The sequence below is a fragment of the Triturus cristatus genome, chromosome 4_2 (assembly GCF_964204655.1).
Source record: "Triturus cristatus chromosome 4_2, aTriCri1.1, whole genome shotgun sequence".
In the NCBI taxonomy this organism is placed as follows: domain Eukaryota; kingdom Metazoa; phylum Chordata; class Amphibia; order Caudata; family Salamandridae; genus Triturus; species Triturus cristatus.
Window position 1 is genome coordinate 793952445 of NC_140586.1, and position 18924 is coordinate 793971368.

Consider the following 18924-nt stretch of genomic DNA (forward strand, 5'->3'; position numbering starts at 1 on the left):
TCCCTTCTCCTGTCAGCTCCAAACCAAATGAAGCAAGCAGAGAAGGATTTGTGCAAGGTCCAGGAAGAGCAAAATGTAGCCCAAAAAAGACAGCAGCAACAGCAAATGTAAACTGAAATGTAGTGAGAAGCTGCACTGGCAGTTGCTGATTAATTCCATTTCCCGTCCAATTGCAGTGTCCCTTCAGAAGTGGACCTGCCCCATGTCTCTACTCCTGATATCTCAGGCGGAGGCGCTAGTAATGTAGGACAACATTTGGTAATTATTCTTACCTCTAATCTACAGTGCTCATGTATTCTGCATAGCTGTTTGTGATGGGCTATTTAATCCACTGCGCAGACAAATGGTAATTGAATCTTAAAAGATCATTGCAGGAAATCAGAGTAGTAGACCAGTAGAAAGAGAATTCAATCTTCATGCGAGGTGAGAATGACTTCTCACAAGTTCTTAACAATATGAAAGACGTTTTTATGAGAAATCCTTGACTGATCCTTGTCATCTTGGCATAAGCAGCACAATAATCTTCAGAAAAAATGCATGTGATGTGATATGATATATTGCTGCAAAAACTAGCCAAAGAGAAATACAGTTATGAAATGAAGAATTCAAATGGTCCAAACTAAGGGGCATATCAACAAGGGCTTTATCTCTGCTTTTTTGGCTTTAAAAGCCCAAAAAGCAGAGATAAAACTAGCACCCTATCAACAACAGGGTGCTAACATGCAAATTTGCATGTTAGCACCCTTTTACTCTTCGCTTCCCCTTGCATCTCTAATGAGATGCAAAGGGGGCATTCCAGAGTAAAATAAAAGGAGAAATGTCGCTAAGCGACATTTCTCCTATTATCAAGAGTATCGCTAACCCTGTTAGAGACAAAAAAAGCAGCGCTAACCGCGGTTAACGCTGCTTTTTTACGTCTGGTATTTTTCTGACTTAGCCATGATATCCTATGGAAGGAGGATATCATGGCTAAGTTTGTCTGTCCAAATCAACAAGCTAACATGAGATTAATGCTGGGTTTCCAGCGATAATCTCACGTTAGCCACTTAGCGTGATGATTTTTATCGCTATTGAGATAAGCGTTGCTAATAGCACGCTATCTCAGCGATAAAAATCAACGCTAGCCGGCGATAATTATCCTAGCGCTTAGTGCGCTTAGCGATAATTATCGCTGGTTGTTGTTGATATGCCCCCAAGCGAGTTAAAAACACAACGATTCAATTGGAAAATGGCACAAAATGAAAAGAGGATATAGGAAGGAAAAGTCATAAAGAAATGAAAATGTTCCATAAAAATTACTAATATGGTTCTCAAGCTATTCAATGGAAATGGGAAAGAAGAACAAATGTCATGCGGTTCACAAGGACCAAGGCCCACTCTGCAGTTAACCTAACTCTGAAGTCCAGTTTGCCTGTAGTGAAGACCGGCCTCTACCTCTAAAATGTCAGAATGGTTGCTGTTTAGACAGTTGTTCGCTTGTGCTTCTGAAGAGTCAACCATAAGTCAGCCACTTGCCTCTGATGGATTGCTATGCAGTAACAGACCCAGGCAGCAGCCATCTTAACCCTTAAAAGATTTCCAGTGCTGCTGCAGAGCCAGTCAAAATTCAGGTCTATGTTAATGAACCCACATCAGTCACAAGACATGCTTGTGCCTTGGAATGGTCAGCTAGGTGAAGAAACAGCTCACGAGAAGCCAGCCTATTTATCTGAAAGTGTGATATAACTGTAGACGAGTCAGTCACAATTCATGCCAGTGTTTCTGAATGACAAGAAGGGGTGTTTAAAAAGCATTTACAAGTCAGATTTGTGTCTCTGAAAGGCCAGTAGGATTGCAAGACGGTTAGTCAGAATCCAGATATCCCAACATTCCAAGAGTGCAGCTAAAGCAGGTGCTATGACATTGGTGACCAGGAATGTGAGTGGCTCGTGCCACCCAATGTATGGCTTATTAATAATGTGCAACTGGTGGGAGGGGATTAATTTCCTTGCTTGCATTAGGGCCCATGGCATGCTTGCCCGGCCACTACGGGGTATCCCCAAATTGGAGGGCAAGAGGAGGAAATAAATGGGTGGAGTCATAAGAAGCAGAGCCAAATACTTTCAACCTACAGTCTGACAGTAAAGTACATATGAATTACTTCCACACTGAGTGCTCCAAGGAAATTAACATCCAACAAAATATGGTTATTAACCTTCTATGCATACATATATTCTCACTAAGCAACTGTTTTTTCAGACAGCCTATGTGGTTAACGCACCTATTGCAGACACCTATATGTAGGTATAAATACTGGTCAAAAAGTTCAGGTTTTTAATGCACTTGCTTATACGTTGATTTGGTATATGTCTGAATCAAAATAGAATAGATAAAAGGGTGGTGCAGAGCACTGCATGCAAACTGCATATCACAGGTCTTTTTTCTGTGCAAGCAGCTCAGGGGGTTAATGAGTTTGCCAATTAGATCCTTGTGCACAACCTTGGCCACAAGTTCCAATTCTAGTAAAATAGCACCTGCAATTATATGCTAGAAAATAGTGGAGGTGGGCCATTAAGATAGAATATCATAGGAAGTAGTGTTAAAATAAATATAGTAGTTTATTTAAACTTTTTTTACACACACACACACACACACACACACACACACACATATATATACACGGGTATGTTTTTTAATAAATCTTTAAAAAATAATGTCAATGTTATTTAATATATTTCAGTTACCCAACTATTTAATTTAACCATAAGCTAATAGTACTGTGGCATTATTTATTTTATTCTACATTTAAAATAGATATGTAAAATTAATTAATATTAATGTGTAACATGAAACTATTTTAGTGATTTGTTTTTTTAAATGCACTACCTTTTTACAATTTTCATACACACATTACCATAGGGAGAGCTCTGGCCCAGTGGCAGAGACCTCTGTCTACCTCTGCCTAGATGTGAAAAGTTACTCGTTGCAAGTTGACACTCATAAACTAGGCTTCAACCCCTGAATGCAAGAAGGGGTGGGGGAGAGACATGCAAGACTACACTATACACTCGCAAATGTACCATAACCAAAAGTAGAATATCTACTACAAAGTGTAAGAGCAAATTTATAAATGTAGATGTACTAATTAGTCTTTGTGAATAGGGCCATGAATGTGTTTGGGTTCAATTGGCCTACAACCAGCATAAGAATAGCTATCAGAATCAGCATCCTGAGGATTTCCACCTTATTCCAACACTGAGGGCACCACATACAGGATGGAAGAAAGTTTCACAATATCTTTGGGCAATTCCCACTTCTCCTGTTATTTAACTCATACACTAGTGTTCAAGAGTTTAGGCCCAAGATACACACAAACCTTTTTCATGAGTCTGTCGATCCTATCATTATTGTACTCTTTGTAGTCCTTCAACTGTCTCTCATCCTCCTGTGTCACTGTACCCACTGGCACTACACCGACAGGGAAGTTCAATATATTGTATTGCGCAGTGAAGGAAACAGCAGCTGAAACAGAAAAAGAACATGAAACAGTATATTAAATAAGAAACCTCTTCTACCTTTGTAAAACAGAAATATCAGAATCTCATGAATTCTATATTTCAGATTAACATTATTATAGGCACATGGTAGTGTAGAGGTTCAAGGCACAGACAGACAGCAGATTCTGACCTGCTTTTTGCATCTGAATGAAACATAATTTAACCAGACTAAAACACTATTCTAGAAACCACCGATTGAATAAATATAAATGTGCTGCCAATAGCAACTGTAAAAGTGGAAGAAGATTCTGCTTCCCAAAACTTACAATAATAATAAAATAGAAAATCATTGATTTGAAACAAGCATTCAGGAAGAGCAATAGATCTTGTCTTTTCCACTGGGCACTGACCTAGTTGCATCCAATGTGCATGACATTAATGGAGGCCATCTTGTAATTAATTTTCCTGTTTTTTTAATTTTTAAAAACATCACAAGATGGGCATTGTACATATGTGATTCACAACAAAAGGCTGAGATGTGGGGAATGATTACCTCAATTAATCATCGATCAACAGACTGAATTCATATATTCTTTTATTCAATCATGTTGGGTTGTATTCATAAATTCTTCTGTATAAAAATATATGTTGCTGTATGGTGTCACATGATAAAACAATAAGACCAAAAAATAAACAAAAACTATACAACAATTTATCAAACAAGACACACAAAAATATACATGATTGTTAAACAAACCTAAAAAGAACTCCTCTTCTTAAATATACAGTGGAAGCTGTGCTTTTGATTTTACGCACAATCGAAGAAAGTCCCTTATTTTAGTAAACATTCACGAAGTGTAGTTCTCTTCAATTTCTTAATGATGTGTACTTGATGTTGAATACACAGCTGTTATATTTGTGGAGACGTCCTAAAGGAAGTGTTGACACGTTTCGGGCAAATATTTTTGGCCTCTTCAGGACTGATGAAAGAAGGAGTGCCTGCACATAAATGTAATTAATTTACGAAAACACTATATACAACTTGAGTGGCCATATCTAACAATTCTCGGACCCAGGTGTCAAGCAACACCAATCAGAGCGACCCACTTAGGTGAGCAGTTAAATATTATAGCTTCCTCAATGTTGTCAATGCATCTCACGTGTAAAAATGTATAAGAAAGTAAGTATTGGATGCAAATTAAAATTAAAAACAGCCTCCCAAATGCTTCCAAGAAGAAAACAAAATCAAAAGCACCAGGAAGTGAAACTATCCGGAAAAGAAATGGAACTGGTGACCACATCCACCAAGGGTTCCATGGATTAAACTAAACAATGGCTCATAAAACTTACATGACGTCAAGAAACCATGCGTCCCAGCCACAGGCTGGCCGCCTATCCCGGAGCTCCTGGACCATATAATGGATCCCCTCAATTGCTGTTGTCAGTCCTAAACGTAAAGAACATGTATACTGTGTTAACGAGAAGGCACCATCATATAACCACCCTAGAATCTTTAAAAGGGTGGAGTCCTCATCTGGTCCCCCACTAAAGTCAAGGGAAGAGCTTAATAGAAATTACCCTAATGGAAAGACAGCCACTAGAATAGAATAATGATCTGGTGCCTAAGATGCTGTCTGCTGCCATCTTTAGCGTGCTAATGCTAGTAGAGAGGCTGGGGACATGGAGCAGACCGCAAAAATGGGGAACACTAGTTACTGCTAATTTTAAGGGCCGACATGCGACCACAAGGTGAAATCTTGAACCTCCTAAACTACAGGTACAAAAGATGGAATCGTAAACCTCCTAAATTACAGGTACAAAAAATCCTGAAAAAAACTATGTGGCGCCGGAGGGCACCACACCCCCTTCCGATTTTAGTGATAACCAAACAGAAACGGGGACCTGTGGTAATGAAATACACATATCTGTGACTCTTCCAACCTGGTAAAACGTGCCACATCAAGCCCCAGTCTAGCTATAGCTGATCCGGTACAGCCTGGTGGGCCTACAAATACTGCTTAACCGGGCAGAGGCACAGCTCTCTCAGGATCACAACAGGGTCACTTGAGGTGGCGCAAGGGTCCAACAACATAGAATGGCACTTCCAGGCTCTAGGTTAAAAATACACGGAGTGTGACATGTATTAGGTGTACCTCAACAGGGCTTCCAGCAATGGGATGATGCTGCAGACCACGTGGTCACCAAAAACAAAAACAGATGACAGCAGCATACTACAACGAGGTTGCCATCTTAGAGTGTAAAGGCTAAACCCACCTAGAATCCGAGGCTAGCCACTACATTGTGCAGCAATAAAAAAACAAATGAAAAATCAATGGCATCGAAAGTCAACTGGAGTAATTAATATCCGGTGAAGCAAGGACGTGCCAAATCAAGGAGGCAAAAACAGGCAATGGTGATTAGAAAATTAATAATTAAAAGGAGCAGAATACCAAAGAATGTGCAACATGAGTCTACAGAAACACATTGAGAAAAATACATAAAGGGCCCCTTGTCCCAAAGTGGGAAGCACAGATACATTGATAGTCAAATTAAACATATACATCATAATATGATCAACTCATGCCTATACAGATGAAAAAATATGGCTCACTTAAAAATGTATGTATATACATATTGTACAAATAGACAGTGAAATAACCTATTTCTGAGGTGGGTAAGGGATTCTAGTTGACACACCAGTTTCCATACCTAAACAACACCCAGGTGAAGAATATCAAGATGAATGCCTGCAGCCTTACAAATCCTTCATTGTAACATGGACCACATTTCATCCAAATCATTAAGGCTTTTGCTGGCAGTGCTGAACCGCTCAATCAATCGTGCTTTGACTCTTTTGAGGGTCGATACTGTACAGCCTTGTGCCCTCTCTGCCACATACATTACTGTCCACTGACACTATGTGGTGTGGGTTGGGTGTCAAGAATATCTCTAATCGCTTCCAACGCTTCATCCTGCGGGATGTTGGGATAAAGTGTTTCAATGTCAAACATCACAAATAACTGTTTGTTTTTATCAAACATGTGGACATTTTTACACACGAGATGCATGGACAACACTGAGGAAGCTTTCATATTTCACTGCTCACCTAAGTGGTTCGCTCCGATTGGTGTTGCTTGACACCTGAGGCAGATAATTGTTCGATATGGCTGCTCTAGTTGTATATAGTGTTTTATAAATTAAATATATGTTTGTACAGGCACTCCTTCTTTCATCGGATCTGAGGAGGCCACAAATATTTGGCCAAAACGAGTCAACATTTCTCTACAAATAGAACAGCTGTGTATTCAACATCAAGTATACATATTTAAGAAATTGAAGAGAACAACTACACTTCCTGTATGTTTACTAATATAAGGGACAATCTTCGTTTGTGATTGTGGGTAAAATCTATAGCACCGCCTAAACTGTATATTTAAGAACAAAAGAGGAGTTCTTTTTAGGATTGTTTAACATTCATGTATATTTGTGAGTGTCTTGTTTGATGAATTGTTGTATAGTTTTTTGTTTATTGTTTGGTCTTAATGTTTTAACATGTGACTCCATACTGCAACATATATTTTTGTACAGAGGAGTTGATTAATACAACCCGACATGATTGAATAAAAGAATGTATACATTTAGTCTGTTGATCGATGATTAATTGAGGTATTAATTTTGATGAATTTGCAGTGCATGTATTCTTCCCCACATCTCAGACTTTTGTTGTGAATTGCTTTGGAAATAGCCCTTTGGATGTGGGGTGACTAGGGCTTACCCCCCAACTCTTCTTTTAGTAGCATTGTGCACATGTGCACATACACAGTGCCCTTTTTCGAATAGATTTTCATATATATATATTTAAAACACATTATAGGAGCACCCCCATCCACATGCATAAATAAATGGAGGCCTACTTCTAATGTTTTTTCAAAACACATAAGAGAACGCATGGCCACCTTGCAATGTTTTTTATACAAAATAAGAACATATATTACAAGACAGACATTGTGCATATGGATGATGAGTGGTGGCCATCTTGGAATGGTTTGGTAATACAACAAGAATTGGGAAAGCCAAAGGCACAGTACCAAGTACCGGGCAGCAGATGATCGCAGGGCCCCATGCTGCAGTGAAGTTGGGAGTGGGCTAGGTGTGGCACAGAGAAAAATGGAGGCAGAACAGTGGAGAGGTTATGACGGAGAACTAATGAAAGCCTTCTGTAAACTTCCATGAAAAGCCATGGTTTTAAGGGTGGTCCACTCAGTCATTGGCAACTCCTCAAAAATGGCAACATCAAATTGCTGAAGGCAACTGACCTAAAACCAACTCTCTGTAATGTATAACTGTGTGTTTGTAAAAACGTTTTCTGTCCAGGTAGTGTGAGGTTTCTGGCTATGAGCTACAGTTCTCTATAGAATTTTAAAAAATCAAACCCAGCACAACACACATCCAGAGTGTAGGAAATTACCATCTTTTGTGAAGTGGTACCCGCAGATGTGAGCCCCATCAGTTTTTGCTGTCTGTGGAACTCTTTGCACTTTACCCCTGCTAACCAGTAGTAAAGTGCCTGTTCTCCCCCATTTAAACATGCTTGTATTGGTATAACCCTAATTGACATACTTCGCTTACCTTTAAGACCCTCGTATATGGTAGAAGGTGCAACCAGGGCCAGCAAGTTAAATGTCATTAATGGGCTGCAGCACCTATTGTGTCACATATTACAGTGGCAGTGCAAACATGGCTTCAAGCCTACCATTGTAGCCTGACTGGAGCAGTTTAAAAGCTGGAATTCTACCTGTCAAAATACATCCAGCTCTAAACCTAGGACTAAACCTTCCTTTAAAATATTAATGTCACCCCTAAGAACGCCTTTTAACCAATAAAGCAGGGTGTATGGTATTTAAAAGTTGGACATGTAGAAATGTAATGTTAAACATGTCCTCACAGTGATTTGCACCTAAAAACACTTTTCACTTTAGCAAGGCTATCTGTTCTATAGAGAAACACTGGAATCCACTATTAAATTTAGTACTGTTGCTGTCGGCTAGAAAACAGCTACAGATTTCATTCTTGGACTCTTTGTACTATTTATTAATGTCCCAATTCACTAATGAAGCCAGCTATTAAAGAATTAGGGAAAAGGTACCTTTAGAAAGTTACCTTTGTCCTGCCTTAGACTTTTGGTGGCTAATTTGGATTAGCCTCCTGATGCATCCCTCTGAGTATTCAAATCCCTGAATGAGATGTGAAATCTACTTCTAGAGCAGAGACAAAGTCCTGTTTGTGGGGAGGTGTTTTCTATTTCTTCTGGCAAGGCTACAATTTGGATAGAGCCCAGGAACTTAATTTACTTCAGAGGAGGTCTCAAATATCAGAGAACACTCAGACATACATCTTCTTTTGTTGCCCTAGTCAGGCAGACTCAATCCTAGTGGGGACGGAGCTACCCTCAAAACTGGACTGAAGCGACCACAGAGAAGGGACTTATAACTCTGGGCACACTTCTAGGATGGGCATGAAGGCTCTGCACAGGGGGAGATGAGTTTCACCATCTTTGATTTAGACAGAGAGGAGCATTGTGGGAATGTTTGCATGAGGGCACACATCAAATGCTGTAAAAGTGAATGGGGTAACCCCTGGTAACGTTTACCCCATTGGTTAGGGAGGAACCGGTAGTCATCCCTACCCACAAGTTGGTGCGAGGCATAAAGTGACATCCCCAGTACACTCCTCTGAACACTACTGGACACGAGGAAGATCAGAAGAGGACTGGGCCTCCTGTCTGTGGCCTAAGAAGTGGCCTGAAGTGCTAGAACTGGTCTCTCTTTTACTCAGGACAAAGAAGTGGGCTCCAAGGGTTAAAAGACTAAATTTCTGTTCAGGTTACTGGGACACAAAAATCTACAAGAGGTCTCACCGGCAACTGCCCTGCTGACCAATTCCAAATGGACCTGCCCTGGACTTTTGCCCTCTGCTGGAGTGGGGTGTGTCACCTAAATGCTGTTCCTGACTTCTGGGAACCCTTGGCTGGGTCACGGTGGACATCTTCTGCCACCCCTGAAAACCTAGGACTTAAAAAGGTTTTGGTTACAAAGACCGCCACCCCAGAGGACCAATGCAAAGCTGCCAAGCTGATCCACACTTGGAGCATTGACACTGGGATGAAGATTGAGGCTTCTCCCACTCAGAACTTCTCCACAGCAGCATATTCAATTCAGCTGGCCCTCACAGGCAAGGAATCTGGCCTCGTGAAGCCCTCTTCAGCTACAGCCTGTAGCTTTGCCCACTGGAGGAATCCGAGCTCTAACATCTTCAATGGGCGAGGGCTCAAAAAGTATCCAGCGAGTAAGGGACAGTCCTTGGGCGCAAAATTTTAATTTCTTCTGCTCTGAGCTTTCTCCATCTCTTTACATCTCCCCTTGCATTCTCAATGGCAAAGGACCTTAAAAGCAAATTCTTACTCTTCTTCGCCCTCCACTATTAGTCTACCTCTCACTTAGGTCTGTCAACTTCAAAACTCCAGTCCTTGCCCTCTTCTCTTCACCTACAGAGCTTGGCTTTATCAGTGTTTTGAAGTTTCTCTGCTGTAGGGTTATCCCTGCTCCTTAAAATCTGCCCTTTCTTCCTTCACGGTTAAGTGAGTTTGGTCACCCCATCATGGAACAGGCATTCTAATGAACAATAAATGTAGCTATTATCTTTTGGCATTCTACAACTTAATGTACTCTTGCTGTTGGTGATCTCCTATCCTCCCACTGTGCATCCTCCTCCCAACCATTTTGGGCACTTCACCCTTCTCGTCTTGGTTCTGGTGATATCCTACATTCAGCTCCTCACAAGGTTCCAAAATACAAGCAAGTGGTTGTTTTTTTACCTGGGCTTTGCACGATGGCATTAACCCACTTACCTGCTCTGTTGACATGCGCATGTCTTTTGACAAGCACTTTGCAGAATCAAGGTTTTTTCCACCTGATCCTTGCAGTCATACGGAAAATCTAGCAAAATCAAAGGTGAGACTGATGGTGTGCTCTCTAACAAAGACATTATGTACTCAGTCTGTGTGGAAGAATGCCCTTCAAAGCCTTGCTGTCTCTGGTAATTTGGTCTATCGGTCAAAACTTAACTCGAAGAGGTTCGGTGAATGCTGAATTGAGATACAGGACAACACAATTATCGCAGCTGTAATAAAAATAAGAATGTCCAACCAGAATTTTTGTGTAGGAGAACCCTAAAATATCAATGTATAGAAATATATATGTATAGAAATATATATTTAGTAAATGGCCATAAAGAACACAAATTTAATAAATAGGAAGTAAAAAAACTTTAAAACAATTAAGTAGCAGCTAAGGGCACCCACATTACATATGATATAATATGTTTATCTTCTGTAGTTGATTCTGAATGCTGGGCTATTTGTAAGCAAATGAAACATACAGAAATTCGATAAACTAAGCATATTCAAAGTAACTCTCTAAAAACTATTGTTAGTGGATATCACAAGACCTTGGGAATCAGTAGCTAAACAGTAGGTTGTAACACATCTAGGTGCTGATTGGGGCCAGATAGCAATGCGATTCATATACCTAATCAGTGTATGAGTCCACGAGCACACATTAGGAACACACATGTCCTCTTCAAGATATAGGACTCAAGCTAGTCTGGTTTTAGATGTTCTGGCTCTGCAAGGATCAAATTTGGCTACCTCAAGTGTGGCTTGGGGCACTTTATCTTGTACCTAAATCCTTTCAGGGTTGTGCTAGGCTCAGTCTCACAACATGACAGGTGCATGCAAGTGTGTACTTGGAAAAAGCCAGGTGGGGTAATATAAAGAAAAACAAAGGTTCAAATTCAAATGCTTGCTCAAGAAGGCAGTTAACAAATCAGTTAGAAACACCACTCAGGTCACCGGAGCTGGTACGTGGAAGCTTCTTGGGCAGATATCTTCTGGTCTTGGTCAGAGATAAACAGTGTTTCTTGGTGACCTCTGTCTGAGTCTCTGAACTCAAAGTCAAAGAACTTTATTTGCATAATAAATTAATACTATTACAAAATACACATTGTGAATACGATTATAATGAATAAAATCTCTTTTTTCCATTTTAAAAGGTAGTTAATACTGGAAATAAATAAATAGTCTTACTATCAGAAGATATACTTATATTGACCAGAAATTAAGAAAGGAGTTTCATTACTTCTTTGAAGAATTTGACTCCACGGCAAGCTAAAATAATCGAGGAGCCACTTAGCCAACAAGTGACTGCCTGTCTGCAGGATCGAATATTAAGCACATTTAAAATTTGTTTCAAAAATAGGCGTCTCTGTTTTATCAGGGCTGGGCATATACAGAAAAGATGATCCAAGGTTTCTGTATAATACCCGCAGAGACGGCATTGTTTCGTCTGGTGCGGCGGTTTCCAAGACGGTAATAGGTCTTTTGAGACATGCATCCCCATCCTATAAGCGATAAATACGTTTTTAAGATGGGCATTAAAATGAGAAGCTAGGTAGGGCAAAGGTTTTGAAGGTCTGAAAGAGTTCATGATTGTCCAGCCATGCCGACGTTTTGCCAATGTCTCTGTCTTCCATAAAAGATTTCCTTTTGGCCGCCGCATTAGCTAATTTACTAAACAGTGCCTTTTCACACCCTGATTTCCAGACTGAATCCAACTCCAGCATTTCCACACACTGTTTCAAATACTGACCCCAAGTGGTCGGCTTTTCGGATTCTCCACGTTGTTTTATTTCCTCCCAACTCAGCCAATCCAGTGTGTCTGTGTGGGCAGATCGAAGTTTATTACAGAGTTTCACAAAACTGCTCATACTCCGATGTTTCTGGTTTTGCAGTCCGAATTCAAGCCTAACTTGTGCAGCCGAAGCAGATTTTGGCAGGTTGAAGACTGCTTTATAAATTTTGGTCTGTAAGATGTTTAGTAGATCGGCCTCCTTCCCACACCATGTTACCAAACCGTAGGATAAAGTCGGAATTATCTGGGCTGCCATTACTTTTAGTTGGTGGCTGTAGTTGGGGCAATCAATTTTAGCTTTTATGGAGCGATGGGCGAAGATAAGGGCTTGTGCCTTTGTTTTTAATGCTGTTTTGTGATCGTTGTGACTGTCTCCTTTTGTTATTATTAGGCCCAAATATTTATAGTTCTCTTGTTCTTTTACTGGTAACCCTTGTGCCGTCCATTTATATTTTAGTTTCTTCGGGTCAACCAGCCTGACAACTTTTGTCTTTTCTTTATTTAATTCCAGACTTTCCTTTTCCAGGTATGAAGTGAGTTTGTTAATGGCTCTTTGTAGACCGATTGGGGTTTTACTCAACAACACTATGTCGTCAGCATATTGAAGAAAGTGGATTGGGTTGTTAGCCAGGTGTGGGGGATGACAGTCAGCTGACTCGATTGCCCTAGGGAGGTCAGCCAGGAAGAGGTTGAAAAGGGTGGGTGCTAAAACACAGCCTTGTTTTAGACCTTCGTGCGTGGAGATGTATCCTGTTGTACAACCGCCATTTCCCAATTTCACCTTTGTCCAAGTATTTTCGTGTAAGGCTTGAATAGCTATTAAAAGCTGGAGAGGCAGCCCCCAATTCTCCAAGTCTCTGAACTCTTTGTTGTGACTCAGCACTTGCTCAGAGGCAAGATCAAAAGAAGGGAAGATCTGCGAGGCATCAGATTCAGTGCCAACCTTACGAAAACGAGCTGCATTCTGCTCCAAATTGTTTAAGCACATAAACAGGAATTATGCAGGTCTGACTGGATGGAGAGCTTTCATGTTCTGGAGTTATCCTACATACCTTCATAGTCTTTGGCAGTAAAGCAACAACATGCTGTTAGTGAAAGATCGAAATTACAACTAATGAGATTCCCTCAATAAACAGGCTATTAGGAAGGCTAAGCCTTGCCCTTGTCCTGTAATTTATTATAGGGGATAATGTCCTTGTGACACCCGACAGATATGATCTCCAGAAGATTGCACTGTTTGGTAAACTTAGCTATGTCCTTCAGACAAGATCTGGAGAAATGGGAAACGAGAGGAAGAAGAAATATGGATGAGACTGTCCTTCTTGTGTCTCTGTGAGCAGCAGCCATGCTCCATCTTGCACTCAATGCTTTAAACGATGATCATAAGAAATGTAGAATAACCCTAACTATAGTTGCTCCAAAAGTGATTGTGATCAGTATTGATCCAGACTTGCTCTGATGTTCACAAATCGTATTGCAAAAAAGTATACAGAAAATGTTTTTATACATTTAAATTCATTAAAATAAAATGAAGAGGATCCCTGTTTGCTAGAGGTCACTGAGTTTATTTGCAAGGGAAGAGCATGAGGTATCACACCTGAGTGCGGCTGCAGCACTCAAACATTATAAATGCACGCCGAGCCAGGACCTGCCCAAAATATTTTAGGCAGACTACCCACTCAAGACTACAAGTTGAGAAAACAATTGGAGGTGATAGAGCGTCATGACGTTCTGAAAATTGTAGGGGTGCATCATAATCATGAATAGTCAGCACCCGCATATGTTCTTTTGTTGAATTAAAAACCACTCATTAGAAATGTCAAGGTAATAACAAGATGTGTATAACTATTGGTAGAATACTGGTTCGTGTTAGTTGAGAAAGGAAAACGACATTTAAAATGTAACTGCTTATTGCAATTGTTTAGTGAATAGTGAATTAGCTCTTGTGTAATGTAATGCATTAGATATAAGCGTGCACAATATTAAAGTCTGCACATGTAGGAATGATTACTTATATAATGAATGTAATGAAATATAGTGCTTATCGATGCAACGTTTATTAATGTGCAATGTTTAATGCGTAAAGGCCTAAATGAATGTTCCTGTTTTGCTATGAAAGACCTATTCGCTTTTCTTATGTTAGCTGAATTGTGTAGGCCTGAAGTGTACTTTCTCTGGAAAGGCTCTCATTTGGAGGTAGATAGCGAATTTCATGTGCATGGAAGGATTTTCTGTTCTCATGCTTCTATTGCAGGTGCAAGGACACGGTCTTGGTTAATTAGACAGATGCCTTTTGTTTTAGGAGTTAGGTATGGAGGAGAGCTGAAACAGTGTATCCTGGAATGCTGATAATTGGAAGAAGCCTGGGACCCAAAGACGTATCAACCGTTGCGGGATGAAGTACAAGTTTGATGGAAAGTAACCTACGAGAGGTGCTTAGCCAGAGGAGGTGTTACAGAGACTTGTCCTCCATATCGTGCATTTTGTATTAGGGACAATGCCCCGAGGTGGGAGAGGGCACATGGAGCAGTGAGCCGTTAGAGGGTAGAAGGAAGGGATCGATACTGAGGAAGGAGACTTAGAACTAATTTGTAGCTTTAGCTACTGACCCTTTCAACGTGAGTGCACTTCTTAGGAAATCTTCATGCGCTAACACCTTTTCATTGATCTGGCTTGGGAGATGCTAAGTAGGGATGTCACCTTAGTGATAGTGTAGGGACAGACTAACGAATTTTCCGTAGGTATTAATGAAGACTAATTTATATATTGGAGCAGTTATCGCTTGTTTAATATTTTTTGAGTTTCTTATTCTTTTTATGCTTCTCCGAATTAGATTGTTGCGTAGGATGAACTTTGTATTAGTGCCCACGTATTTCCTTAACCTCGTCATGAGGTGCTTGTATGTTCAGTTATTTTTGGCTTTGTAATAAAAACCCTAAAACTTAATTCGGAGTTAGTGATTCTTCAGAATCGGAATTGATTGGTTTATTGGTTTCATTTGAATGAATTGGTTTCCTCCCCTTTACACTTCACAGCAGGTAAAAACGTCCAGACGGCTGAGGATTCTTAGGAGCGGTAAGATAAGATAAGATAAGAATCCGGCAAAATCAGTGGTCTTCCCAATCCGTGAGCATTCTCAGGTGTCCCTAAGGAGCAGAAGATCAGCTGTTAGTTGGAATTAGGGCCCTATCCAATTGTGCCAAAAATAGAAGCATGCAGAGGACAAAAGAAACAAGCATTAGCAGAGCAAATAGTTATTGCTGCTGTACCTCAGTACATCACGATTGAGTCAGAAACAAGAGCCTAGAAGTATTTAAAAAGGCTACAGTCCTTCTTTACTCGATGTCTCTCGAGTCAAAAGCAACGGGCTAAAAAGTCTTTCAGAAGGCATTGGAGCCTCAAGTCATTACTAAATGTTCCTCTTGAGTTAGATGCAACTTATTGTCATGACCTTACACAAAACTGAAGGTGTGTAGCTTCAACATAAATATTTACATAAACACGTTTGCTACTCCAATAATATGACCTTGTTTACTTGGTTTAAGATGATATGTCAATATTTCAACTTTCAATAAAAGTTGTAATTACTATGGAACACATGATGACAACCTAGAAATCAAATGTACTAGAAGTCACTGGTAATTTTGAGTTTATCCACATAATTTCTGAAAGAAAAATGCTCTTGATACTTGTTAGAAGGATGAAGCACAATTTGTTGAAAGGGGCCTTTTTTAACCTTTACCATAGGGTCACTGTGTTTTTTGTGCTGCTGTTTCGCCTCCCTTTTTGTTTTCTCTCGCCGTTGAATCTACAGGTGGGACAAGAATAGGCGAGATCGAAGATGTAACCGTGTGTCAAAGTTACCTTGATGGTGACTTTTTTTTTTTGTTCTCGACCAGGGTTCTCCAATGTTGGTCCTGGAAGGCCGGACCCATGCCATATTTTGAACATATCCACATTTAGATAAATGTAGTTATCTTAAAGATCTGCCATGGCTCAGACACTCTGACATTGGAGGACCCTGTCCTAGACGTAAAGTCGCTAGTATTTCTAACGCCTTCCTACTTGACGCTTCAATATCAGTTCGAGCCATAACACCAAAAGATGCCCTTCAGAAGAGGAAAGTGGGAAGTTTATGCACATGTTTGGGGCAATGGAGCATAGTCACCTATTGATGGTGCAATGTTATGAATTATTATAAAATTAATAAATTATAGTTCTGAAAGTATGCCCCAGGGGTATCTACCCACAATTCTTTAGCCCTTGAAAAGCAAAGTTTATCATTCATGAGAAAAAAGTTGGAAAATAATATAGTGCGCAAATCTGCACCACAGTGACTGAACCAGATTAAGAAGAACGAATAAAGTTGTTGGACAATTTTCAAGGAATGTCCGGTATATAGAAGGAGATGAAGACAATAAGGCAGATCACAGTCTCAGATGCTGTATGTAAATTTCAGGACTTCTGGAGATGCTGGTCCAGCGCTAGAACTCTTTGCCAAATCTGGATGTACTATGGTAAAACACACGTTACTTCGAAATACATGGAAATAACATACTATACCAAAATGACTAAGAATGCTTCCACATAAAATCGTACTTTTATTTCCAACAGTCTTATTCAGGTGTGCACAGTTTACAGGATTTCCATGAATTTAACTGGAATAACATTGTTACTGTAACTATCCTGCTGAGCAAAAATTGAATGACAATGGCAATACAACACATTGTTACAGGAAAATCATTTTTATTCTTGAGAAAGCTTAAACATTAAGAAAAGCTAAAGTTTTTTATTATCATCTTGGAAGATTACAAAGGGGTACTCTTCTGTTTCCAATCCAGTAATAATATATGTCCAGGTCTGTAGATATTTTCAAAAATATTTTAGATGTAGGAAACTAGAAGGATTTGAGACTGCAGGGGACTCAGCCTAATACTGCAAATAACCAGTTTAAAGCAGGGTGACTATCTTAACTATTTGCCCTCATCTAAAGAAGCTTCTACATTTACTTGTGAGAAGTAGAACATCAAATTCGCTTCACTGAGCCACTAAAAGCAAAGTAGGACAAAATGTCTATCCAATGACTTAACATTTTCTTCCTATGTTAGACATTTCACAAAAGGTTACAAAATACTGGAAGAATGAAAAATGAAAGAGGGTCCATCAAAACTCAAGTATTTTCTAATACTGTGAGTGGACAGCTTACTTGAGAATATCATTATGAATTCCTGGCAAGACTCCAGAAGCTGTACCACATAATATTGGCCATAGGCACCTTTCATACCTGATTGGACGTTTACGCCCCCACTACACTTTTTTAGGTTCAGCCTAAACAGCGCTTGCGCTGTAGGCGATCTGTTGCATTTGTGGAGTGATGGAGTATTGGCTCGGGCACGAGCCTTTATCTTGTTTCCTTCTGCACTATTTTATTTTAACTCTCTGTTGCTGTAGTTTTCCTGAACAGACACATGAGGGCAGCAGTGCACTGTATACACTCACCATTTTCCTATGTATTTCACAGTGCTAGCAGTGCTGCAGACCAAATGGAGCCCTTTCCGTTGCTCGTTTAAGTGGTGCTTTCAAGAAGTGGTCACTGGCGATGAATTCTTAAATATTTTATGAATTTTACTATATCTTTAAAGTTATGGTTTTAATTCTATGTAGACTCTGTGATTAATTCATAATGTGTTTATTTTTCATTTATGTGCTTTTATGGTTTGTTTAAACCGTAATAAAGATATTTAACTAACTGACTACCCCTTAACTGGTCCTTCTGATCTTTTGTTGAGTAACTCCTCAAATAAACACGCAATTTTGCTGCTCAGGTCCTTGTGACCCCAAAATCAATGAAAAGGTAAAATCAAAGATGAAAGAATGAGGTATTCGATGTTTGATGTTAAAGCACAAGAACCTTGTGCTGCCATCAGAGAGGTTAAAGTGTTCCTCTTCTCTCTATAGTTACAACTGCCTGGCACCCATTTTGGATCCTGGAAAACATCTATTGATGGCCTTTGAGGACAAGCCGCGTGAAAGCATAGGTTGAAATCTGTGCAACTGATTGAAGAGCAAAAAGCCAGAAAAACCACAGTTGCAGGTCTGTTGATACCAGTGCACACACCTTCACGACCTTGTCATACTATTTACTTGATTTATTGGTTACCTAATGATCATGGGTTTACCTGGACATTGGCACTTTTAGATTCATAGAGACAAATTTTGTGATTTGTTAACAACAAAGGTTTTCCGAGTACTTCTGCATCACTACAGTAAATCCTACGGCTGTGGCTCGTTTATGTGGCTTTCCTTCTGAGCTGATATCCAACAGAGGCACAGTGTTTCCCAGCGCCATTTGCATTTTCAAGAACCGTGTTACGTCATCCTCAGCATTTTCGAATGTGCAGCTGACTGGGCAAGCCATAACTGGCGTGTCTAACAAAGTTTGCTTTAGGAGGTGAAGTTTATTATGTTCAAGATGGGTTTTCTGAAGAAGAACTATATCATATTTTGATCTGTATGTAGAATTCAAGGCCTAGTATACCTGATTTAGGGCTACATGCATCAAAATTGTAAATTGTGCATACCTAATTGCGAATTCCAGAGAATCGCAGTTAGGTAATCGCAATTTACAATGCATGAAATGCAAAGAGTTTCAGATAGCGATTCCTAGGGGGTCTGAATTAGCTCTACCTCATTAATATATA

The 18924-nt window shown here is 39.9% G+C and overlaps 1 protein-coding gene across 1 annotated transcript in view; it reads right to left on the reverse strand.

Annotated features, from left to right (window-relative positions):
* Positions 1–18924, reverse strand: part of LOC146835057 (vitamin D3 hydroxylase-associated protein-like) — a 568587-nt gene that overhangs the window by 45285 nt on the left and 504378 nt on the right. The window contains exon 14 of the mRNA XM_085602723.1: positions 3356–3501. Within this exon, the coding sequence (XP_085458849.1) occupies positions 3356–3501 (146 nt within the window). The remainder of the gene's footprint in view (positions 1–3355; positions 3502–18924) is intronic.